The sequence below is a fragment of the Melanerpes formicivorus genome, unplaced genomic scaffold (genome assembly GCF_026170545.1).
Source record: "Melanerpes formicivorus ecotype bairdi unplaced genomic scaffold, bMelFor1.0.p_v2 SCAF_56, whole genome shotgun sequence".
Lineage (NCBI taxonomy): Eukaryota > Metazoa > Chordata > Aves > Piciformes > Picidae > Melanerpes > Melanerpes formicivorus.
In genome coordinates this window covers 2,783,793-2,803,169 of record NW_027142408.1, presented here as the reverse complement: position 1 = coordinate 2,803,169, position 19,377 = coordinate 2,783,793, and the positions used below count along the sequence as shown (strand labels likewise).

The following is a 19,377-nucleotide window of genomic DNA, read 5'->3' as shown; positions in this document are numbered from 1 at the left end:
TGGCAGTAGGTGCATTAAGCAGGGAGTTAGAGGAAGGCAAGTGCTCGGAGTGCTCAACTGCCAGATCAAACAAAAAGTTCAACTAAAAACATCAATCCCAGTTCAGAAAATTGGTCTTTTTGGTGTGCATAAATGCAGGGCAGGGGAGAATGTAGTTACAGTCTGCATAGGTGCAGTGCATACAGTGCTGCAAAGGCTTAAAACAATCCTTTAGTACAGAGGCTGTTAAGCAACACTTCAGGGCATGATGTACCTTGTGTTTCTGGCCTGGTGAGTTTTGATCACCTTAAGCAAAGAGGTAACTCTGCTCTGCTAGAAGAGAAGAACTCTGTTTCCCAGACAAAGAGTAAAAGAACTCTGGGCTACAGCACCTTGTGCAATGTGAAGCTTGCTTTTATTTACAAGATATCAACTTCACCTAGAAGGGCTTTTTGTGACCCTCACCTAGAAAAGTTTGTGCTTTATGCACTTTACATCAGTCTTCCATCCACATTTTGACAGTTTTAAATAGAACTAAAGAGAAAAGATATTTGTTCAAGCATGGCATTACAGATCTGCAGCTCCCACAGTCTCAAGTTTTGCCAAGTCACAGAGTATTTAAGTCAGAAGAGAAGTGTTTACAGATGTCTGAGAATCCCACTGAATTCCTGTTAAAGAAAAGTACATTTCACTGGAACAAATGTAAGGCAGCACATTTGTCAGGTGGAATAATCAAGATCTAGTCCATTGCCTTCAGACCACTTGCTCACTTTATTAGCTGTAAGCCAAAGGCAAACCAAGCAGAAAAAGGACAGCTGATGTCATAACTCTGATGGGGCAGGCTTTTTGCCTCTGACAAAGCTCAATCTGTTTTGTCCTTCCTTTGCAGTAATGGCACCAAGGAATAGGATCAGGAGTACAGGTATCCTCCACCAGCTACCAAGGGTTTGGCTTATCTCAAAGGGCCAAACTCCACTGCAATACACAGCCTTGGACTGACATCAGACAGGCAAATGGCAATAGAAGAGTTCTTTTGTTGTGGCACTTTGTAGAGGTGAGCACAATTACTTCACTACTGCCACAATATGCTTCCTCCTCTCCGACACCACTGGCACAGATCCTGGCTTGCTGTGCTTACGACGATTCAGCTCCCTAGGAACAAACAGAAACAGGAGAGTGAAGCTCAGTAGTCAGCATGAAAGATTTAACTAGTACTAGTTTTCCCCTAAGCTACTAAAGGAGATAGCCTAGCATCTTTAAAAACCAAGACTTGTTGTGCTTTTATTCATCAAGAGCTGTGATCTCCCTCCCTGGAGGAGGAGGACTGTCCCTCTGCAAACCAAAACTGGCTCGTTTACCAAAGTTTTAAACCAACTTCACTCAAGTTTGTAGAGTCTTTCAGCAGAGAAAGAAGACTAAACCCCACCACCTCTTGGTTCTACTGTTAAATTAATGGCTACAAAGTATGACACCTTCTGCTCCTAGAAATTCCAATATGGCAATGATCCAGGTGATGGAAAACTCCCATCCTGGAGTCTGGCTTTGGGGGGAAAAAACCCACAGCACAACAAAGCCAACCAAAGCCACACACAAAAAACCATCAAAACAGAGCCAAGAAACCTCTGCACACCCAAACCAGCCCACTTTGATTCCACTGCAATGCTGCATCACATCATGCTTGGCAGACCACCGAGGCTCCCTCCTTCCAACACAGTGTTTGCTCCTTACTCTTAAGGTACATCTGGGAAGCAGCCAGCCCTCACTGGCACTCGTCTGCATTTCCCTGATCGTCAGATGTCCAGCAGCCAGTAGCTGATGATCACTTACTCAGATGTCAGAGGTAGCTCACACTTGTACAGCCCACACTGTAGCCCTGTCACTCCCATCCACTGCTGTACAGCCCTGCAGTGATGTGTTTCAGGAGGGCCAAGAGAGAGCGAAGGCAGAGGAGGATAACGTACTTGCGGCGGCGAGCTTCCCTCATGATCCTCTGCTCCTTGATCTGGCAGAAGATACTCTTGGGCAGGTGCCGGTGCTGAGCGATGCGTCTGATCTTTGGGTGATACTGGAACTTCTCCTTCAGCTTCTGGTTGTAATTCATGGCTGCCTTCTCCCGTGGAGCAAGCTAGGGGGGAAACACAGACAGGGGTGGTATGAAAGCACACAGATGTAACTGTCACCGCTCTCTCCACAGAGCCAAGCTTCAGCTTTCAAGTCCAATGGTTTTCCTTGGAGCAAGGGGAGGCTCAGAATAGGGTAGGTCAATTTCAACAAGATCCCAAAGCTCAAGACACAAAACATGATCAGTTTCAAAGTTACACCCGGGGTGGGAGGGGGAAATCAGATTTTAAGTGTGCTGTAGAGAAAGAGGAGAGAACAGAAACAGCTTGACAGTAAAACCTCTTTGATCAGACCCTGCTTCCTTTCCTAACCTCTGATGATGATCAACTTTTGCTGTGAAACAAAGATCTGAAGGCATTTTAATCACTAGCTAGTGTAAGTACAAATGCTATAAATGAGTTGTCTTCATGAACAGCTCTACAGACAGCTCTGTAGGTGGCCTAAATCTCACCCAGTGCCTTGATCCTTTAGGAAGCACAGTGCATGTACCAGATTTCAAGCATTAGCTTGACTATATGGCACACAGGGAGTTCCAGCAGGCAGCTAAAAATACCTTAGTATCACAAGCACATGAAACAGGTGAGCTGCTATTACCACTGGAGTCTTTTATCCATGTTTAATGCTGTCTCTGAGCCACCACTAGCAACACTGAAAGTGAGAAATGCCTTCTCCTGACAGCTAACCTCCAGAGCATTTTGCCCCCACTAGGCATGTTTCCTCTGCTCCTAATGCTTACTTATCAACACAAAACAAGCTCTGTCTGCCCTATTGTTTAAAGCAAGTGCTGCTTCCCAAGGAGTGTCAGCCTCTGTGTGTTTTGGATTTGCTCAGATCCCTGGGAGTTTCAGCTGCATCTCAGCCTAGTGAGCTTTCACACCACGGACAACCCATTCATCCAAGTTAAAGAGCTTTTACTTTAATTGAAATGCAACGATTTTCCTTTCATTTAAGGGCAGCAAACTGCTGCCAATTTAGCATAACCTTGATGATTCCACAGACAAGAGGTGAATCTGTAAGTTAAAGATACAGCCAGGATATCTTGTTAAAAACATTGATGGAGGTGAAGAGGTGACTATGTCTGAGCCTGGTCCCATTTTTATGTGCACTGTGCTACACAGACAGGCAGAAAGACATTTTTCACAGTGGAGTGAAACGTTGGAACATGTTGCCCAGAGAGGCAGTAGATGCCCCATTCAAAGTCAGGTTGGACAGGGCTCTAAGCAACCTGATCTAGTTGAAGATCTCCCTATTCATTGCAAGGCAGTTAGACTAGATGACTTTTAAAGGCCCCTTAGAACCCAAGCCACTCCAGCACCCTGTGATCTTGAAAGTCTTGTTTAGTTGAGGCCTTTGCTTCTGGACATGTAGAGCTAGATACTGACTGTCTGCCAAACAAAAACCAAGTCCTACAGAATAAACAATCAACATTCATTAAACCCTCCTAACTATTTCTAATTATTTAAAAGCCATTTCTGCAGTAGGTCCAACAGAGATTTGAGTTTTGTTGCCCCTGTGTGAATCCACACAGCTTTAATTGCCAGTGGAGACACAGCATGCCTCTGGCTCCTCCAGAGACTTCTACTCTTATTTTAATGTTTCACTGGTTTTGAATAATGAGTGCAATGCCAAATACATTAAAAACCAAAAGAAACATGCATGTCAGAACTGATGGCTGCTGGGGTAGCCACAGTTCAGAGAGTACAACTTGCCAACTGGATGAATGCTCCTCAGTCACAACAGAAGCACTACATAGTCACTGTAACTCCCTGGGAACTCAGCAGTGCTAAAACCAGCACTAGGTACTCACCAAAGGGCAAAATAATAGTCAAAGATTTTCCCTCCTCTTTCAGAATGCTGCTTTCTATCCACCCCCACCAAAAATACCCACCTTAAAATACAATGTATTACAAGATGCTAGCATTAGGTCAGAAATACAGTGACCTTTGGATGAGTCACTCAATCAAATCTCCTCAGCAAAGGAAAAACAGCAGACCAAGCAACTAAGCATTTAGGATATTCTGACACTTCTGACAGAACTACTGAGTGTTCAGCTTTGAATATTTGGAGTGCTCAAAAAATAGCCACAGAGCATGGAAGAACTGGACCTGTCTGAAATGAGCAAGCATATGTCTGTGAAGATAAAAACACCAACCCTCTGAAAAAAGAGGCAGCAGTTACAGTGGAAGAGCAGGAAAAACAGTGGAACCTGAGAAACAGCCACCAAGAGGGGCAACCCAGAAATCACAGGAACTACCCCAGGCTGGATTGAACAAGGACTGAGAGCTGTCTGAATCCCAGCAACATCCCTAAGGTATATCCAAGAATGTGATTAAGCCATAAAGATTCCACTCCTAAGTCTTGTTGGCAACAACTTCTCCCTAAACACCTGACAAATGAAATTTCACAGTGCTTTAAAAAGAAAACACTAAGTAAAGACAATTATCAACTACAGCAGCTTCAGTTACTGATTTAATGTCCAAGTCCCTGTCTTGCCAAATTCAAGAATTTAATTACATCATGCTTGAACACACTGCACACAAGGTATGGAGATGTGAAACATTACCTAGTTACAACTGATGATTATTGTTAATATTAAGCAAGGCCAAAGCCCAATAAAGTCACCTTGTACAGCAGTAGTGAGGCACAGAAATTGATTAGTGTAAGTGACAACAGAACCATAGAATGCTTTGGGTTGGAAGGGACCTTAAAAGCTCATCCAGTCCAACTCCCTTGCAGTCAGCAGGGACATCCTCCACGAGATCAGGGTGCTCAAAGCCTTGTCCAACCTGATCTTGAATATCTCCAGGGATGGGGCCTCAACTGCCTCCCTGGGCAGCCTGTTGCAGTGTTCCACCACCCTCATGGCGAAGAATTTCCTCTTAACATCCAACCTAAACCTGCTCTTCTCCAATTTCAAACCATTGCCTCTCACTCTGTCACTGCAGGCCTTTGCAAACAGTCCCTCTGCAGACTTCTTGAAGCCCCCTTCAGGTACTGGAAGGCTGCAATTAGGTGTCCCCAAAACCTTCTCCTCTCCTAGCTGAACACCCCCAGCTCCCTCAGCCTGGCCTGGCAGCAGAGGAGCTCCAGCCCCTGATCTTTTCACATCCCTCCCTACTACGTGTTTCAGGCTTCCAATTAAACACCAATATCAAACTACAACTGTTCTAGAAACCACTTTAGAAGTTCAGTGTGAAAGGAAGCAAGAGCCCCAACCACCTAGCTGTTGGGACAAAAAGCAAGTGGCGAGATGCAGCTGTTACCACTCCCAGCTTCTCGGAGGCGTTGGCTTTCCAGAGGCGGATGTTCATCTCGTCGGAGCCGCACAGGATGTATTTGTTATCGGCAGTCCACTTCACGGTGATGACGTGCTGCATCCGCTTGGTGTGGTACACCTCCCTGAAACGAAGGCAGCAACCATCTAGCACCACTCCTCCCACCCCACAGGCAGCATTCCCTTCAAGGCAGTTCTTTTTTCCACTTCTGGTGGTGGTGGTTGGTTTTTTTAAAGGACTTTTTCTAAACACTGTGCTCAGCTTACATCTACAGAGAGAAATGAATTGTGGGCTCACAACAGACCACCGAGGGTAAGCAGCTCTTCAGTAAGTGCTTTCATAGAAATGACAGTGAATAGCTGCAGATTAACTGTGCAAAACATGCCACAGGTACACAATGGGAAATGCATACTATTCATAGCATTGGCAGGGTTGGAAGGGACCTCAAGGATCAGCCAGTTCCAGCCCCCTGCCATGGGCAGGGACACCTCACACCACAGCAGGTTGCTCACAGCCACAGCCAGCCTGGCCTTCAAAACCTCCAGGGATGAGGCTTCCACCACCTCCCTGGGCAACCTGTGCCAGGCTCTCACCAGCCTCATGGGAAACAACTTCTTCCTAACATCCAATCTGAATCTCCCTACTTCTAGTTTTGCTCCATCCCCCCCAGTCCCATCACTACCTGACTCCCTAAAAAGTCCCTCCCCAGCTTTCTTGGAGGTCCCCTTAAGATACTGGAAGGCCACAACAAGGTCTCCTCAGAGCCTTCTCCTCTCCCAGAACAGTTAACCACAATGTTTAATAACACAAGAATTTAAACTAAATAAAACCAACCAAAGCAAACCCACGAAGGAGCTGAAATACCCAGCTACATTTAAAGTGTTATTGCAAGACAAGAAGAAAATGAAATTACAGCTGTCTGTACATTAGATAGAAAGGAAAATGTCAACAGCCCCTCTCAATTATTAGTACAATCTAGGAACAGTCTGTAGTAAATATCTTAAGACAAGTAGTTGCACTGTGCACACATCGGCCGAGTAGCAGCCTTCAGGCTGAGGTTGGAGAGGGAGGTAACTAATAGTAAAATGAAATCAAGAGTAAGGGAGGGGAAAGAGGGGGGGGAGAAAAAGAAGAAAGGAAGACCTGACAACTGAAAATAATGAAGGCAGGTGTATGAAGAACAAATGATCCCAGCCAGATCTGATAACTTGCTTCAAATTTTCAAACTAGCAAAGAAAATATAATACCGAGGGAGAGGCAGGAGATGTAATCTGAACTTCAGCAGCACATTTAATACTCTGCCTTATGAGATCTTGCAGGGAAAACTAATTCACAGTGAACTGTCTACAAAGCAGTGTCACATGGATGAAAACCTGGTTTAAAAAGTAATGAACAAGAGCTAATAAGCAGGGTGAAACAGGACAGAACTGCCCCAGACACAGGAATTCACACAACAATGCTTTTCACACTATGGCTTTAGCAATGGTCCACACAGGAGGGAGGCAAGCCCCTCAAAAACCAAATGCTACAGTGCTGGAAGGCACTGCAAACAAATGGTGACAGGTGCAGTACAAGGGGACCTAAAAACAATGAAATAAGGGATTCATTTTGGTCAAATACAAAAGTGCACCCAAGAACAAGAATCCACTGTCCTTTCAACCCAAAACTGCCTAAGTACTGCTAGCCAGGAAGGCAAGTTCTCCTCTCATCACCTGTCAGTTTACATGACCTGCCAGTCTCAAGTTACAGAGAGAGCAAGACTTCAATATTCACAGGAAGTGAGTGCCCCAGTGAAGATGTTAATGAATGAATTCAGAATCCTGGGTGTGGTAGTGTTAGGCTTATGCCTTTGAAATTTTGTTATGGATTTCAAGCAGAAAAACATATATAGATCACTACTGGGTGTGAAAAAGAAACCAGAGATAATTCTACATGATTCCATTGGAGAAATATCTGCTGTAAGACTGGTAGCACCAAAACATTCTGGGGGCTTCTCTTCTCTAGAAATACTAATCTGCTTCTACCTCACCTTTTGGTGACGTTCTAACAGCTACTTACTTCTCTGCTCCTTTCTCCCTTTTGGACAGGGGGTGGGGAGGGCAGAGGGACAGCTTCCCTGGCCTCTGACTGGGGGGGGTTCATGTTTGTTAATTGTAAATAGGTGTGTGTATGTTGTACATGGTCATTGCACTCCATTGGAGGTTGTAGTTCTGCCTGTAAATACAGCTTCCATTTGCTTCCAGCTGAGCTGGTCTGGCAAAGTTAGCGTTGTGGGGGAAAGGAATGAAGGGCAGCAAGAGAGAAAGGTGTAAGATCACTCACCTGCTGTGCCCTTTGTCCACAGGGAAAATGCGGATGGACTTGTCAAAGCTGGCAGAGACGAACTCCTTGCCGGTGGGCGAATAATCCACATCGAGGACAGCAGAGACGTGGTCCATGTGCACCCTCATAGGGGACTCCAGGTAGCGCATATCGAAAGTGTATAGGCTTGGAGACAAACACCAGGAGCTGAGTGTCTGCACAACTCCTCAGCACACACATGGGTGCTGAAGACTTGATCAGACACACACTACACTTAAGGACAGCCCCATAGCGCAGAGGGGCTCCTCAAAACTGCGCACAGTGAAGAGCGATGCGTTGTTCAGGGCTTGAAAATGCTTTAGTCCTTGGATCAGACCCAGGTTTCTTGCTTACTGTCAGAGAACAGTGCTAGCCTGGGATGTCAAAATGATGTCAAAGAACTGAGACAGTCTTCACTATTCCCTTCATCATCTGACCAAGCATTTCTCCAACCATCACAGCGTCCTCCCTTACTCACCTTCAGACACAGGTATATAATCTCAACGTGGCAGCAGCTCTGAAGCAAGCCTATTAACTCTGCCAAGTTTCTAGGTATTCCCATACTGGGAACTCCCAGTAATTCAGTCTACTGTGCAGTTCCCATTTGGTGGCATCCAATTTACAGTTGAAGCAGTTAAAAAGTTTATTTTTAGCATGATGACAGATCATCCAGATCAACATCAGAAACAGCGGGTTAGCAAAAAACAAGGTCACACTTACTTGTAATCTTCATTGGCTGCTGTGAATACATAAGCTTCCATGGGGTTCCAACACAGTGTATTTGTCCTCATGGTCAAGATCACCTGAAAGACATTTATTGACATGTTGCTGCCTTCTTACAGGCAGTAAAATACTTGCTACAGTCCAAAGCTGCTCACACACCTGGACACAAGCACTGTCTAGACAGAACTATGGCAGAGGAATAGTGACATGACAATACTGGAACTCAAGAACTTCCTGTCCCTTATCACACACTCACTGCTTTATGCTACATGGCAATTAAATCTTCCCCTGTAAGACATCTCAGAAGCAAATTCTTCTAAGTGGTCCTTTAAGAGGTAAACAACAGGAGCATGTTATTGGTCAACACACAAACCTGGAACTTCTGAAGAGTTTAACTTCTCCATCATATTTACAGGAACCTCCAGTTAAGCAACCTCTAAGAATGTTTAATTAAATGGTTATGCCAAGGGTTATAATCATTACTTGATGCTGTGAACCAGCACTTGCAAAGCAAGTGTAACACTTTGATGCTCTCAAAGTTATCACTATCCCTTTGCTATCTTATCTCTAATTGCAGTTCATGAACTCCCCAGGACAGCTGCCATTTCTCCTTGAAGTGCTAAAGGCAATGGAAGTAAAAGTCACTGTGCTGCAGTTTACTCACCACTATCACTGTTTCAGCAGTGAATCCTTTGCTACACATTCATAAAGATTTGCTTCCTGATAGTAAGCAGATAGCTAGAGGCCAGTTTGCCTTGAAGTGGGAGGAAGGCAGTTGATGACAGCCTAGTAAGACCCTTCTACTTTGCTAACAGAGGACTAGAGAAGAGGCATTAAGCAGCTCTGTGTTTGGTGCCTCCATCCTGGGGGGCAGCTGGGCCCCTACAGGAGAAGGGGAGACAGGGAGGAATCTTTTTCCCCCAAAATGGTCATGTTTGGTCAGAGTCCCTGCTCCACATCTTGCTTCACTGTACTTTAGCCAAGTTTTCAAGCCCTACACTTGGGAGTTAAAATAGTGCCTACGAAAAGGATTCTCTCTATGGTTAGTTATATTCTATAACAAACATGTAAAGCAACCTGGGCTGGAAGTGATCTACATATGGAAGTGATCTAAATGCCTTAGGTATGTAAATAATGGCATCTCAGAACTATCTAAGCCTGTAGCAGAGCCATCTTTCTGACACTGCTTTTTAAATCAATTGTAGACACACTTAAGTAATTTCATAAGAAAAAGTACCTATTAAGACAAATCAAAGTTGTCATCTCCCTGAAGACTTGGCTATCTTAGTTAATCTATTTTAACTGTGAGCACTCACTCACACTGTATCAGCCTGGAGATTTTGAGCTTACTTCTATGCAAAACCAGATCACCCAAGTAATTATCTGTCCTCCTCTACCACCTGCAAGGTACTTGGGTGAAGTGAACTGCTACCACTGTTGCAAGCAAAAGGAACAACACAGTTCCTGTCAACTGTTTAAATGCTGAAGTCTATCACTAAAACAGTCTAAGCTTTCCTGTGACCAGAGTGGGGCTGCACAAGAACAAGTTGAGTTTTAAAGGGTACTGACTTGTAATAAAATGTAGCAGGAGTTCCCTTCCTCTTTTCCCAGCTCTCTGTAGACTAGTTTTTATTTTGCACTTAGGCAGCAGCTCACCCTCTTATCCATCACTCTTTGAAACTTAAGACTTCAAACCACAGAGACAGGACACTGGTGAGTTCCACACACAAACACCATTTTGATGGCACTGCAATTCTGAATGTTTCTACTAGGTGCAGATGGAAGGGTTTGTCCCCATCAAAAACCAGAACAGCTTGCCAAGCGCAGAGCAAGGCTCTCTAAGGGTGGAAAGGAAATGCCTTAGAAGTTACCTTGTTTCCTTCTAGCACAAGGGATAAAAAATTAAATACAGAGACAGAATGCAACAGAGGAACACAAAGTTCTTACTGTGAAACTGCTGTCAGGTCAGGCACCTTATCAAGAATCACAACAGAGCGAGCGTGACAGCCCGTCTGAATGCAGGAAAGGCCTCCTCTAACTCTGCCTGCTTCAAATCCCAACATTCATTCAAAGCCCTTAAGAGACTCAAAATTAGAGGATGAAAACTCAAGTGAAGTCACAGTTCAGAGCTTCCTTTCATCATCACCAACAATTACAGACTATTGGTGTGTTCAGTACAATTATTAGTGCTGTATCCTCCTGTTAAATGGACAGAGCTTACCTTCTTTAATGGAGTTGACTTTCTCATATCATACAGCACAATATTTCTGTCAGAAGCACAGCTTCCCAAAAGGTACGTCTGAAAAAGGCAAAGAAAAGCCATGTATGTGGTCTTCTCTACACTCCTAGAGTACAGTTAACAGTTTCCATTAAATTCCTAACCTGCTTCACAAAGCTGATAGCTAAACAGATCCCTGTTCAGTCAGGGAAGCACGTTCATTGGTCTTTATATGCAGCTAATTATTCAGCACAAACATTGTGAATAGCTTCCCCTCTCACCCAGTCCACTCTGCTTCAAAAGTAACAAGTAGTTCCTCATGAACAGACTCAGCTCAGCCAAGAGGTACATAGGAACTGCTTGAGAAGATCAAATGCAACTGTTTTGCCCAGGGAGATGTGTTGACCACAGGGAGAGCAGTAGTGGAACAGGTTAAGAGCTCCACAGCCACATAACTGCTCACTGTATGATTGAGGTAGGGCATATGTATAGCTGTGGGCAGAACTAAGAAGGTCCTACTCCTTTTCCTCCTCTTCTCCAGAGATAAAAGGAAAACAGTATTAAAATATACAGTGCTATATTCCAAAGTAATATAGCCAGAAAAATACATGTATACATCTCCACAAGTAACACATATCCATATAGCCATACAAATACATGTATACATCCCCACAAGTAACACATATCCATATAGCCATACAAATACATGTATACATCCCCACAAGTAACACATATCCATATAGCCATACAAATACATGTATACATCCCCACAAGTAACACATATAGCCATACAAATACATGTATACATCCCCACAAATAACACATATCCAAATCTAACTTTGGAAAAGGCTGCTAAAGATGGTGTTGATAGAGCCTTACACAGCTCAAGCAAAACAGTGGTTTGCAATATGTAACAGAAACATTACCTCAATGGGATTAAATTTTACACTGCTTATGCTATCAAACCCCCACGTCAGAGAACACATGGGACTTGTCCTTTGCTCATCCCAAATGTCCACTTGCTGGCCACAGGTGGCAAAAACAGCATCCTTCCAGTGGTGATCAATTCCTGTATACACAGTCTTTAAAAGGAAAACAAGAAACAACAAAACTAGTTACACCAACAATTGTACAGATCGATATGCAAGTCTGTTCTGTCACAACAAAGAGCCACAAGTCATTGCATAAAAACTCTTGTCATGTATTCACTCATTTACATGACTCTAAAGCAAGTCACCTCTGGTACCAGAGAGCAAATCTTTTAAGAGGGCCACGAGGATGATCAGAGGGCTGGAGCACCTCTCCTATGAGGACAGACTGAAGGAGTTGGGGCTGTTCAGTCTGCAGAAGAGAAGGCTCCAAGGTGACCTAATTGTGGCCTTCCGGTATCTGAAGGGGGCTACAGGAAGGCTGGGGAGGGGCTGCTCAGGATCTCAGGTAGTGATAGGACTAGGGGGAATGGAATGAAGCTGGAGGTGGGGAGATTCAGGCTGGATGTGAGGAGAAGGTTCTTCCCCATGAGAGTGGTGAAGCCCTGGAATGGGTTGTCCAGGGAGGTGGTTGAGGCCCCATCCCTGGAGGTGTTTAAGCCCAGGCTGGATGAGGCTCTGGCCATCCTGATCTAGTGTGGGGTGGCCCATTTGCAATGTCCTGGCTGACTTTAGAGCAAGTGGGAATTTTTAAGGATACAACAACAACTTTTCAGTGAGGACCTGAGCAGATCCTATAGACATTGCAATTAAAGAGTTTCAAAATGCCCATTTAAAAACAGGGATTTAATGTTGTCCTTCAAGCAAACTTATCACAAACTTGAAGTGCTGAGATATATATATTTTAGCCTGCTTTTGTCTAGAAGAAATGAGTTCACATTTTATATTGAATGGCTGCAAGGTAGTGGCATAATTATCTTTTCATTTCCTGCAGACAACACACATCTGAAGAGACACAGACTACAGAATGATCTGACCAGTTCACAGGGAAGGGATTATTAGTAGAGACAGAGCTGGGCAGCCTCTGGTGGCTAAGTATAATGAAGGCTTGAACATACTTTAGAAGTGCCACTATAAAATTTATGCCATCACCTTACAACCCATTATGATAACAGCTGATACCAAATTATTGCTTTCTCCTCCTTTAAAAGCTAGGTAAGAACTGGTTCAAAATCAGCTGGAAAGAAGGGCTGTGGGAAAAATCAGAACTTGGATTTACTACCTTTCCAAGAATTGTATGAATAGGTTCTTCCTCCTCTCCATATTCTGGGCTCTCCATTTTCCACTGCTTCACAGTTTTGTCATCACCAACCTGGAGATATTGCAGAAAGCACATACAGTGTTATGTAAACACAGTCTGGGCTTCCCACTACTTGTGCTTTGCAATTCAGTGCAGGTAGCCTTCAAAAGAGAGTGATGTATGACACAGAAAACCACTCTCTTCTGCCTAGTCACAGATCCCTCTTAGACCTCTAAGCTGAAGACCAGCTCTCCTCATCACAGTATTTCACTGGGAACTGAGAAGCTACACATACATCACCTGGCTGGAATGGAGTTAACATTCTTTGCAGGAGCCCTTATGATGCCTTGTATCAGGACTGGTTCAGCCATTGTCTTAGCTACTGCTGAACAGTGTTTGCACAGTGTCAAGGCATTATTCCTCTCAACTCTGTCAGTCATCATCCCTGCCTGCCCCAGCAGTATACAGGCTAGCTGTGGGCAACAGAAAGGGAGGGGATGTAGGCATGAGAGGACCTGAACTGCCCAAAGGAGTGTTCCACACCATGTAACATCATGCTCAGCAATAAAACTCAGGGAGCAGAGGAAAGGGGAGGCAAAGGCTGGCCTCCCAAGAGGCTGATGCACAGAGACTGTCGGGGGATCTGCCTGCTTGGTGAAGGAGATGACTACCTCCCTACACTCCCCTGTTTCCTCCACCACCCTTCATTCACTTGTTCAGCTGGCTTTATCCCAATCCACAAATCTTTCCCAGTTTCCAGAAGAGAGACTCCCAGGGTCAAATAGGGAAAAGAAGAGCTGGGATGGTGACTGTTTTTCAGTGCTACATTTTGTGATTCTTAATCAAACACCACCCTAAAATGCAACTTGTCTTCTGCATGTCATTCTGATATGCATGTGAACACTCAAAAGGTACTTTCCAGCTCAGGTGATCCAGTTGGCTGCTCCTGATGCCATGCTACCTCTTGCACTATGCTAGCACAAGCTTTTGCATGCCTGTGCAGTGACCTGGATCAGGCATGATGGTCAAAAAGAAGCTATTCAAGTTTAACTTCCTCTCCTGGCAGCATTACTACTGCTTCTTCTTCCCTTTTCATTTTCAGGAGGAGGAGGGATTGTCAAAAGAGGCTTCTGATTTGGAATCACTCAGAAATCTTCACTGTGACCTCCCCTCCATCCTAACTACTGTCCTCATGACCTGCTATGGCACTTCAGGAAAGATGGATGTACAGCAGTGAACTCAAATGTACAACTATGACCTTCAAGGGCTAGCTCAAAAGAAGCAAAATCTCAGGACACTCTTCAAAACTAATTCTTCTTACTCCATCACCTTAGGACTGTTTTAATGCCAGCAGGAAGGTATATTATTTTCAGATGGTTTACATGCAACTGACTTAGTTGTGGTTAACAGAAGCCATGGAACTACCTAGACTTAATCAGGTAATCTTTAATCACAGGGGATATGCAAATGGCTGCTTTTTAAAGCATCTGCACATTCTTCAATGAACATAATCTGCCACTTCCATGAGTTACTCAAGTTTTAATTACATGACCATTTGTGAGCAATTTGCTGGTGTTTGTCCCTTCCACACTCCTAACGCCCAGAACACAGCACACAGACAGACACACACACACTCTTCAGAAACAGAGCTGCCAGGTTCACTGACAAACGAATAAATGTATTCACACAGTATTTCTCTAGTGCATGGCAGAGGATACTATGCTGAGTGGAAAGCAGATGCTGAGCAGGCTCTGCTTTGCCAGGGAGAGACACACTGCTCACCGTGAAGAAGGAGGTGCCGCAGAAGCGAGCGCACATGCCTCGAACGAAGCCCTCGTGGGCTTGGATAGTGCGAACGCACTGGCGCTTGGGCAAGTTCCAGATCTTGACCTGTGCAAACCAGAAAGGTATTCTCTTGTCATTTCAGTATCCTACAGCCCACAACTCAAGTACCAAGAGACTGCACATGTCGCAAGGAAATGGCAGAAGCAGCTTGAAGGCTGGCCGAAGCGCGTTACCCTGACTCCACCATCCCCTTCCTCAAAACAAATAAAACCCAGAAGTGCAGCTTTCTAATTTAGTTACAATTAACCAGGCTGGAAAAGGCCTTTGAGATCATCCAGTCCAACCTATCACCCAACACCACCTAATCAACTAAACCATGGCACCGAGTGCCTCATCCAGGCTCCTCTTGAACACCTCCAGTGATGGTGACTCCACCACCTCCCTGGGCAGCACATCCCAATGGCCAATCTCTCTTGCTGGGAAGAATTTCTTCCTACAATCCAGCCTGAACCTCCCCTGGTGCAGCTTGAGACTGTGTCCTCTTATTCTGGTGCTGGTTGCCTGGAAGGAGAGACCAACCCCCACCCGGCTACAACCTCCCTTCAGGGAGTTGTAGAGAGCAAGAAGGTCTCCCCTGAGCCTCCTCTTCTCCAGGCTAAGCAACCCCAGCTCCCTCAGCCTCTCCTCCCAGGGCTGTGCTCCAGACCCCTCCCCAGCTTTGTTGCCCTTCTCTGGACACCTTCCAGCAACTCAACATCTTTCCTAAACTGCTCCTTCTTTCATGCCCCTTCCTGCAACCCAAGCTCTACACTCACTGCATTTTTGCTTTTCCCCATTTTTGAACTAGAATTCTGAACTAAGAGACAGCAGCAGTGGTCATTTTTGGCAAAAAGAATACCCCACTGAAGAGAAAAGCTTAAGGCAAAAAGCCTTTGGTCTAGTTTCAGTTGCTGTACTACACTTTACACAGACACCTGCCTCTCACAGGGGTTTAGGGCCCATTTGAAAAACAAAGAAAGGAGGTCAGTTTTTACACTAGAGTGTATCTGCAGCAGCCAGTACTTTATCTGCTCCCTCAGCAGCTAAGAAAACTGGCCAACATTTCACACTGATTTATTCCCCTCCTCTCTGAAAAGGTTCATCTCCTTTACACTGCTCCACGATACATGCAGTAACTATGAAAAGCAGAAAGCAAGCAGCTACCCAGCAGACACTGTTAAAATAGAGGAGAACCATGAAATGGAGAATGGAAGGGTGAGAGAGGGCACAGAAGAGAGCAAACAGGCCATTTTTTTCTGCAGCTGACTCCAGTTGAAGTGTCCTTGCTTGCTACTTGTAATATTTATGTAAAACAAGCAAAGACAGGGCTGCCATCTCTTCAGTAATATGATACATTAGGATCCAAAATGTTTCTGGTTATGTGCCTCTTCCCTCTAGCTCATCTGACTTCAGAAATCTCATTACTCTGCAGCAGTTCAACTTCTCAAGGGGAGAAAAAAAACCAAACAGCCAAAAGAAGGAAAGAAAAGAAGGAAGAAAGGTACCTTGTTTGCTGTGGTTTGTAACTGCAGCTTACCTCTCCATCACAGGCTCCAGACAGCACTGTTGACAAACTCTTTGGGTGTTTGGCCATGCAGTTAACTCCATCTCTGTGGCCATCAAGGGAGCTAAGGAATGGTTTTGCAAACACACGTTCCAGCTTGGCTGCGTTCAGAGCCCGCGTGTACTCTCGTGGCACCTCGAACGGATGCAGTGCAGGGTCATAGTTCCTGGGAACTGCAATAAGAGTAACAGAGACATCAGCAAATCATGGTGAATTCAGAAGCTCTTCTCTTGGATTTTTCTGCCATGGGAGATTTCTGCCACACTTCTGATTGTTCCTGCTCCTCCTGTCCTGCCATAGGTCTGTGAGGTCATTAGTGAGCACACCTAACAAGTGAAGCTAGTAAAGGCTGGAATAACTCTGAAATGATTTTATGTCCTTTCCAAGGGAAGGTAAAACAAAGAATGAACTGCAGGTAACTTCTAACTGCTATTAAGAAGACAAGAACTATAACAAAAAAAAACCCTGAACACTCCATAAACTCCTACCCCTAAACTTAACACACAGAAAGGACACAGCTACATGGACATGCAAAGAGGCAACCCAGCTCTCTTCATGCTCACTCTGCTGCAGGCCAGCCCTGGCTCAGAAATCAGACTCATTAGTTTCACCACCCTGGGTCCTCTGCTAACTCTCTATCTGGTTTCCCAGACAGAAGTGTTACATCCAACAAGCTTCAAGCAAGTGTCTCTCTGCATCTGCTTGTGCAGAGATCACCTTGCAATAGATTAAGGAAGACAGTGGATACTGACATTATGCTTCTGGTTTTTGCCTCTGTCATTTCATTTCATGCAAAAAGGTTGAAAAGTCAGTACAGAAACTAACAACAGATCTCTCATTAAGAGCTGATGCTTCATATTAATATTTATTAAGGGCTGGTGAAGGGTCTGGACAACAAGTCTTATGAGGAGCCACTGAAGGAACTGAGATTTTTTTTTAGTCTGGAGAACAGGAACTCATTGTTCTCCAACACCACCTGAAAGGAGGTTGTAATGAGGTAGGGTTTGCTCTCTTCTCCCTAGTATCAGGTGGTAGAACAAGAGAAAATGGCCTGAAATTGTGCCAGGAAAGCTTTAGATTGGATATCAGGGGAAATCTCTTTATGGAAAGAGTGGTCAGGCATTGCAGTAGGTTGCCCAGAGAGGTAGTGCATGTGGACATGGCACTTCAGGACACAGTGCTCTCATGCTGTTGGCTGGACATGACAATCTTTGACATCTTTTCCAAACAAAGCAATTCTATGATTCCCCAATTCAGTCTGCTAGTTTCCAAATGCTACTTGATGCACATCAAACCCTGTAACATCTCAGATTAAATGGAGCTGGGTATGAGTCTGCATTATGACAGAGAATTTAACAGCTCACACACAAAACCCCACTTAGAAAATTAAGATTCATTCAGCTACTGTCTCAGTGCATAACATTTTTCCCTGTTATAAGGAGACAATGTCAGTTATGATGCTGCTGCTTCACACAGCACGGCCACCTGCCTCTCACTCAGCCAAACAGGTCTATTGACCTGCTCAGAAGGGTTTGTTGTAGCACATCCAGGGCTTTTATCCCTGCTCTTTCTGACGAAGGGTGGCCATTCTACAAACTGTACTTCTGACACTAGGGAGAAACTAAACCTCATGCCTACATTAGAAGTGAAGCTAGACGACTGTGCAGCAACAACTCTACAGAGGACGCACAGCCCAGAGCACGGAATTCAGCATCCCAGCTACCAGACACCGCTGCAGCTACAGCGTTGTACAAGAGTAAGGGATATGCAAGAAGTGGGAAAAGCTGTCGAACGCAGGCAAGAAACGGCAGCAAGTGGAAATGACTGCCAAGAGTAACCCAGGCAATGCTAAGCGTCAACCCGGGGGACCAGAACGGTGACTAACTCCGCACTCGTGCTCGGAAGCGTTTCTAGGCCATGCTCCGTCGCGCCCGGAGCCGGGCTCCGGCAGCCGCCAGGGCAGCGAGAGCCTTCCTCTGCAGGCGACTGCCCCGCACACACACACACCGCCGCCGGGGGCCGGCAGCCGACTGCCCCGCACACACACACACCGCCGGCAGGGCAGCAGCCGACTGCCCCGCACACACACACACCGCCGGCAGGGCAGCGAGAGCCTTCCTCTGCAGCCGACCGCCCCGCACACACACACCGCCGGCAGGGCAGCGAGAGCCTTCCTCTGCAGCCGACTGCCCCGCACACACACGCACCGCCGGCAGGGCAGCAGCCGACTGCCCCGCACACACACACACCGCCGGCAGGGCAGCAGCCGACTGCCCCGCACACACACACACCGCCGGCAGGGCAGCAGCCGACTGCCCCGCACACACACGCACCGCCGGCAGGGCAGCAGCCGACTGCCCCGCACACACACACACCGCCGGCAGGGCAGCAGCCGACTGCCCCGCACACACACGCACCGCCGGCAGGGCAGCGAGAGCCTTCCTCTGCAGCCGACTGCCCCGCACACACGCACCGCCGGCAGGGCAGCAGCCGACTGCCCCGCACACACGCACCGCCGGCAGGGCAGCAGCCGACTGCCCCGCACACACACACCGCCGCCGGGGGCCGGCAGCCGCTGGGCAGCCGGGGCAGAAGCCGGAGGACAGGGCTCCTACCCTAGCCCAGAGCCTCACGGCCTCCCCAGCGCCTCATGGCCGGCTGAGCAACTGGGGCGGGCCGCGCACGGTGAGGTGACCGCCGCCGCCGCCTCCGCCTCCTCCTCCTCCGCTGACCGGCCCGGCTAGGCCCAGCGGTGGAAGGGAGAGAAGACCGCCGCCCGCCAGGAGCCCGGCGGCTCGCAGCTGGCTAGCACCGTGCGCCGGGGGCAGCTCAGCAGCGGGATGGGCGGACAGCCGCCCGAGCGCCTTCCCTCCACCCCGCCGCCGCCGCCGCCGCCGCCGCCTCCCTCGGCCGCTCACCGCGCTGCAGGTCCAGCTTGGTCTCGCGCACGTAGTCGTCGGGGTTGCGGCTCAGCACCTTGACCCGCATCCTCGCGCCGCACACGCGCCCGCTCCCGCGCCGTCGGGAAGAGCGGCCCCGCGCGCCCACGTGACCGGATGCGCCGGGAGGGCTGCTCTCGCGCGACTCTGCTCCTCGCGGCGGCC

General features: G+C 46.7%; 1 protein-coding gene across 1 annotated transcript; it reads right to left on the bottom strand.

Annotated features, from left to right (window-relative positions):
* Nucleotides 1–372: 372 nt before the first annotated feature.
* DCAF13 (DDB1 and CUL4 associated factor 13) lies at nucleotides 373–19,322 on the bottom strand. The gene is made up of 11 exons (XM_068161208.1): nucleotides 19,192–19,322; nucleotides 16,247–16,446; nucleotides 14,668–14,775; nucleotides 12,868–12,957; nucleotides 11,583–11,738; nucleotides 10,660–10,737; nucleotides 8,436–8,518; nucleotides 7,698–7,862; nucleotides 5,364–5,499; nucleotides 1,941–2,104; nucleotides 373–1,131 (listed from the first exon to the last, which is right to left on the bottom strand). The coding sequence occupies exons 1-11, from the start codon at nucleotides 19,259–19,261 to the stop codon at nucleotides 1,044–1,046; spliced, it is 1,338 nt and encodes a 445-aa protein (XP_068017309.1). The 5' UTR covers nucleotides 19,262–19,322; the 3' UTR covers nucleotides 373–1,043.
* Nucleotides 19,323–19,377: the final 55 nt, after the last annotated feature.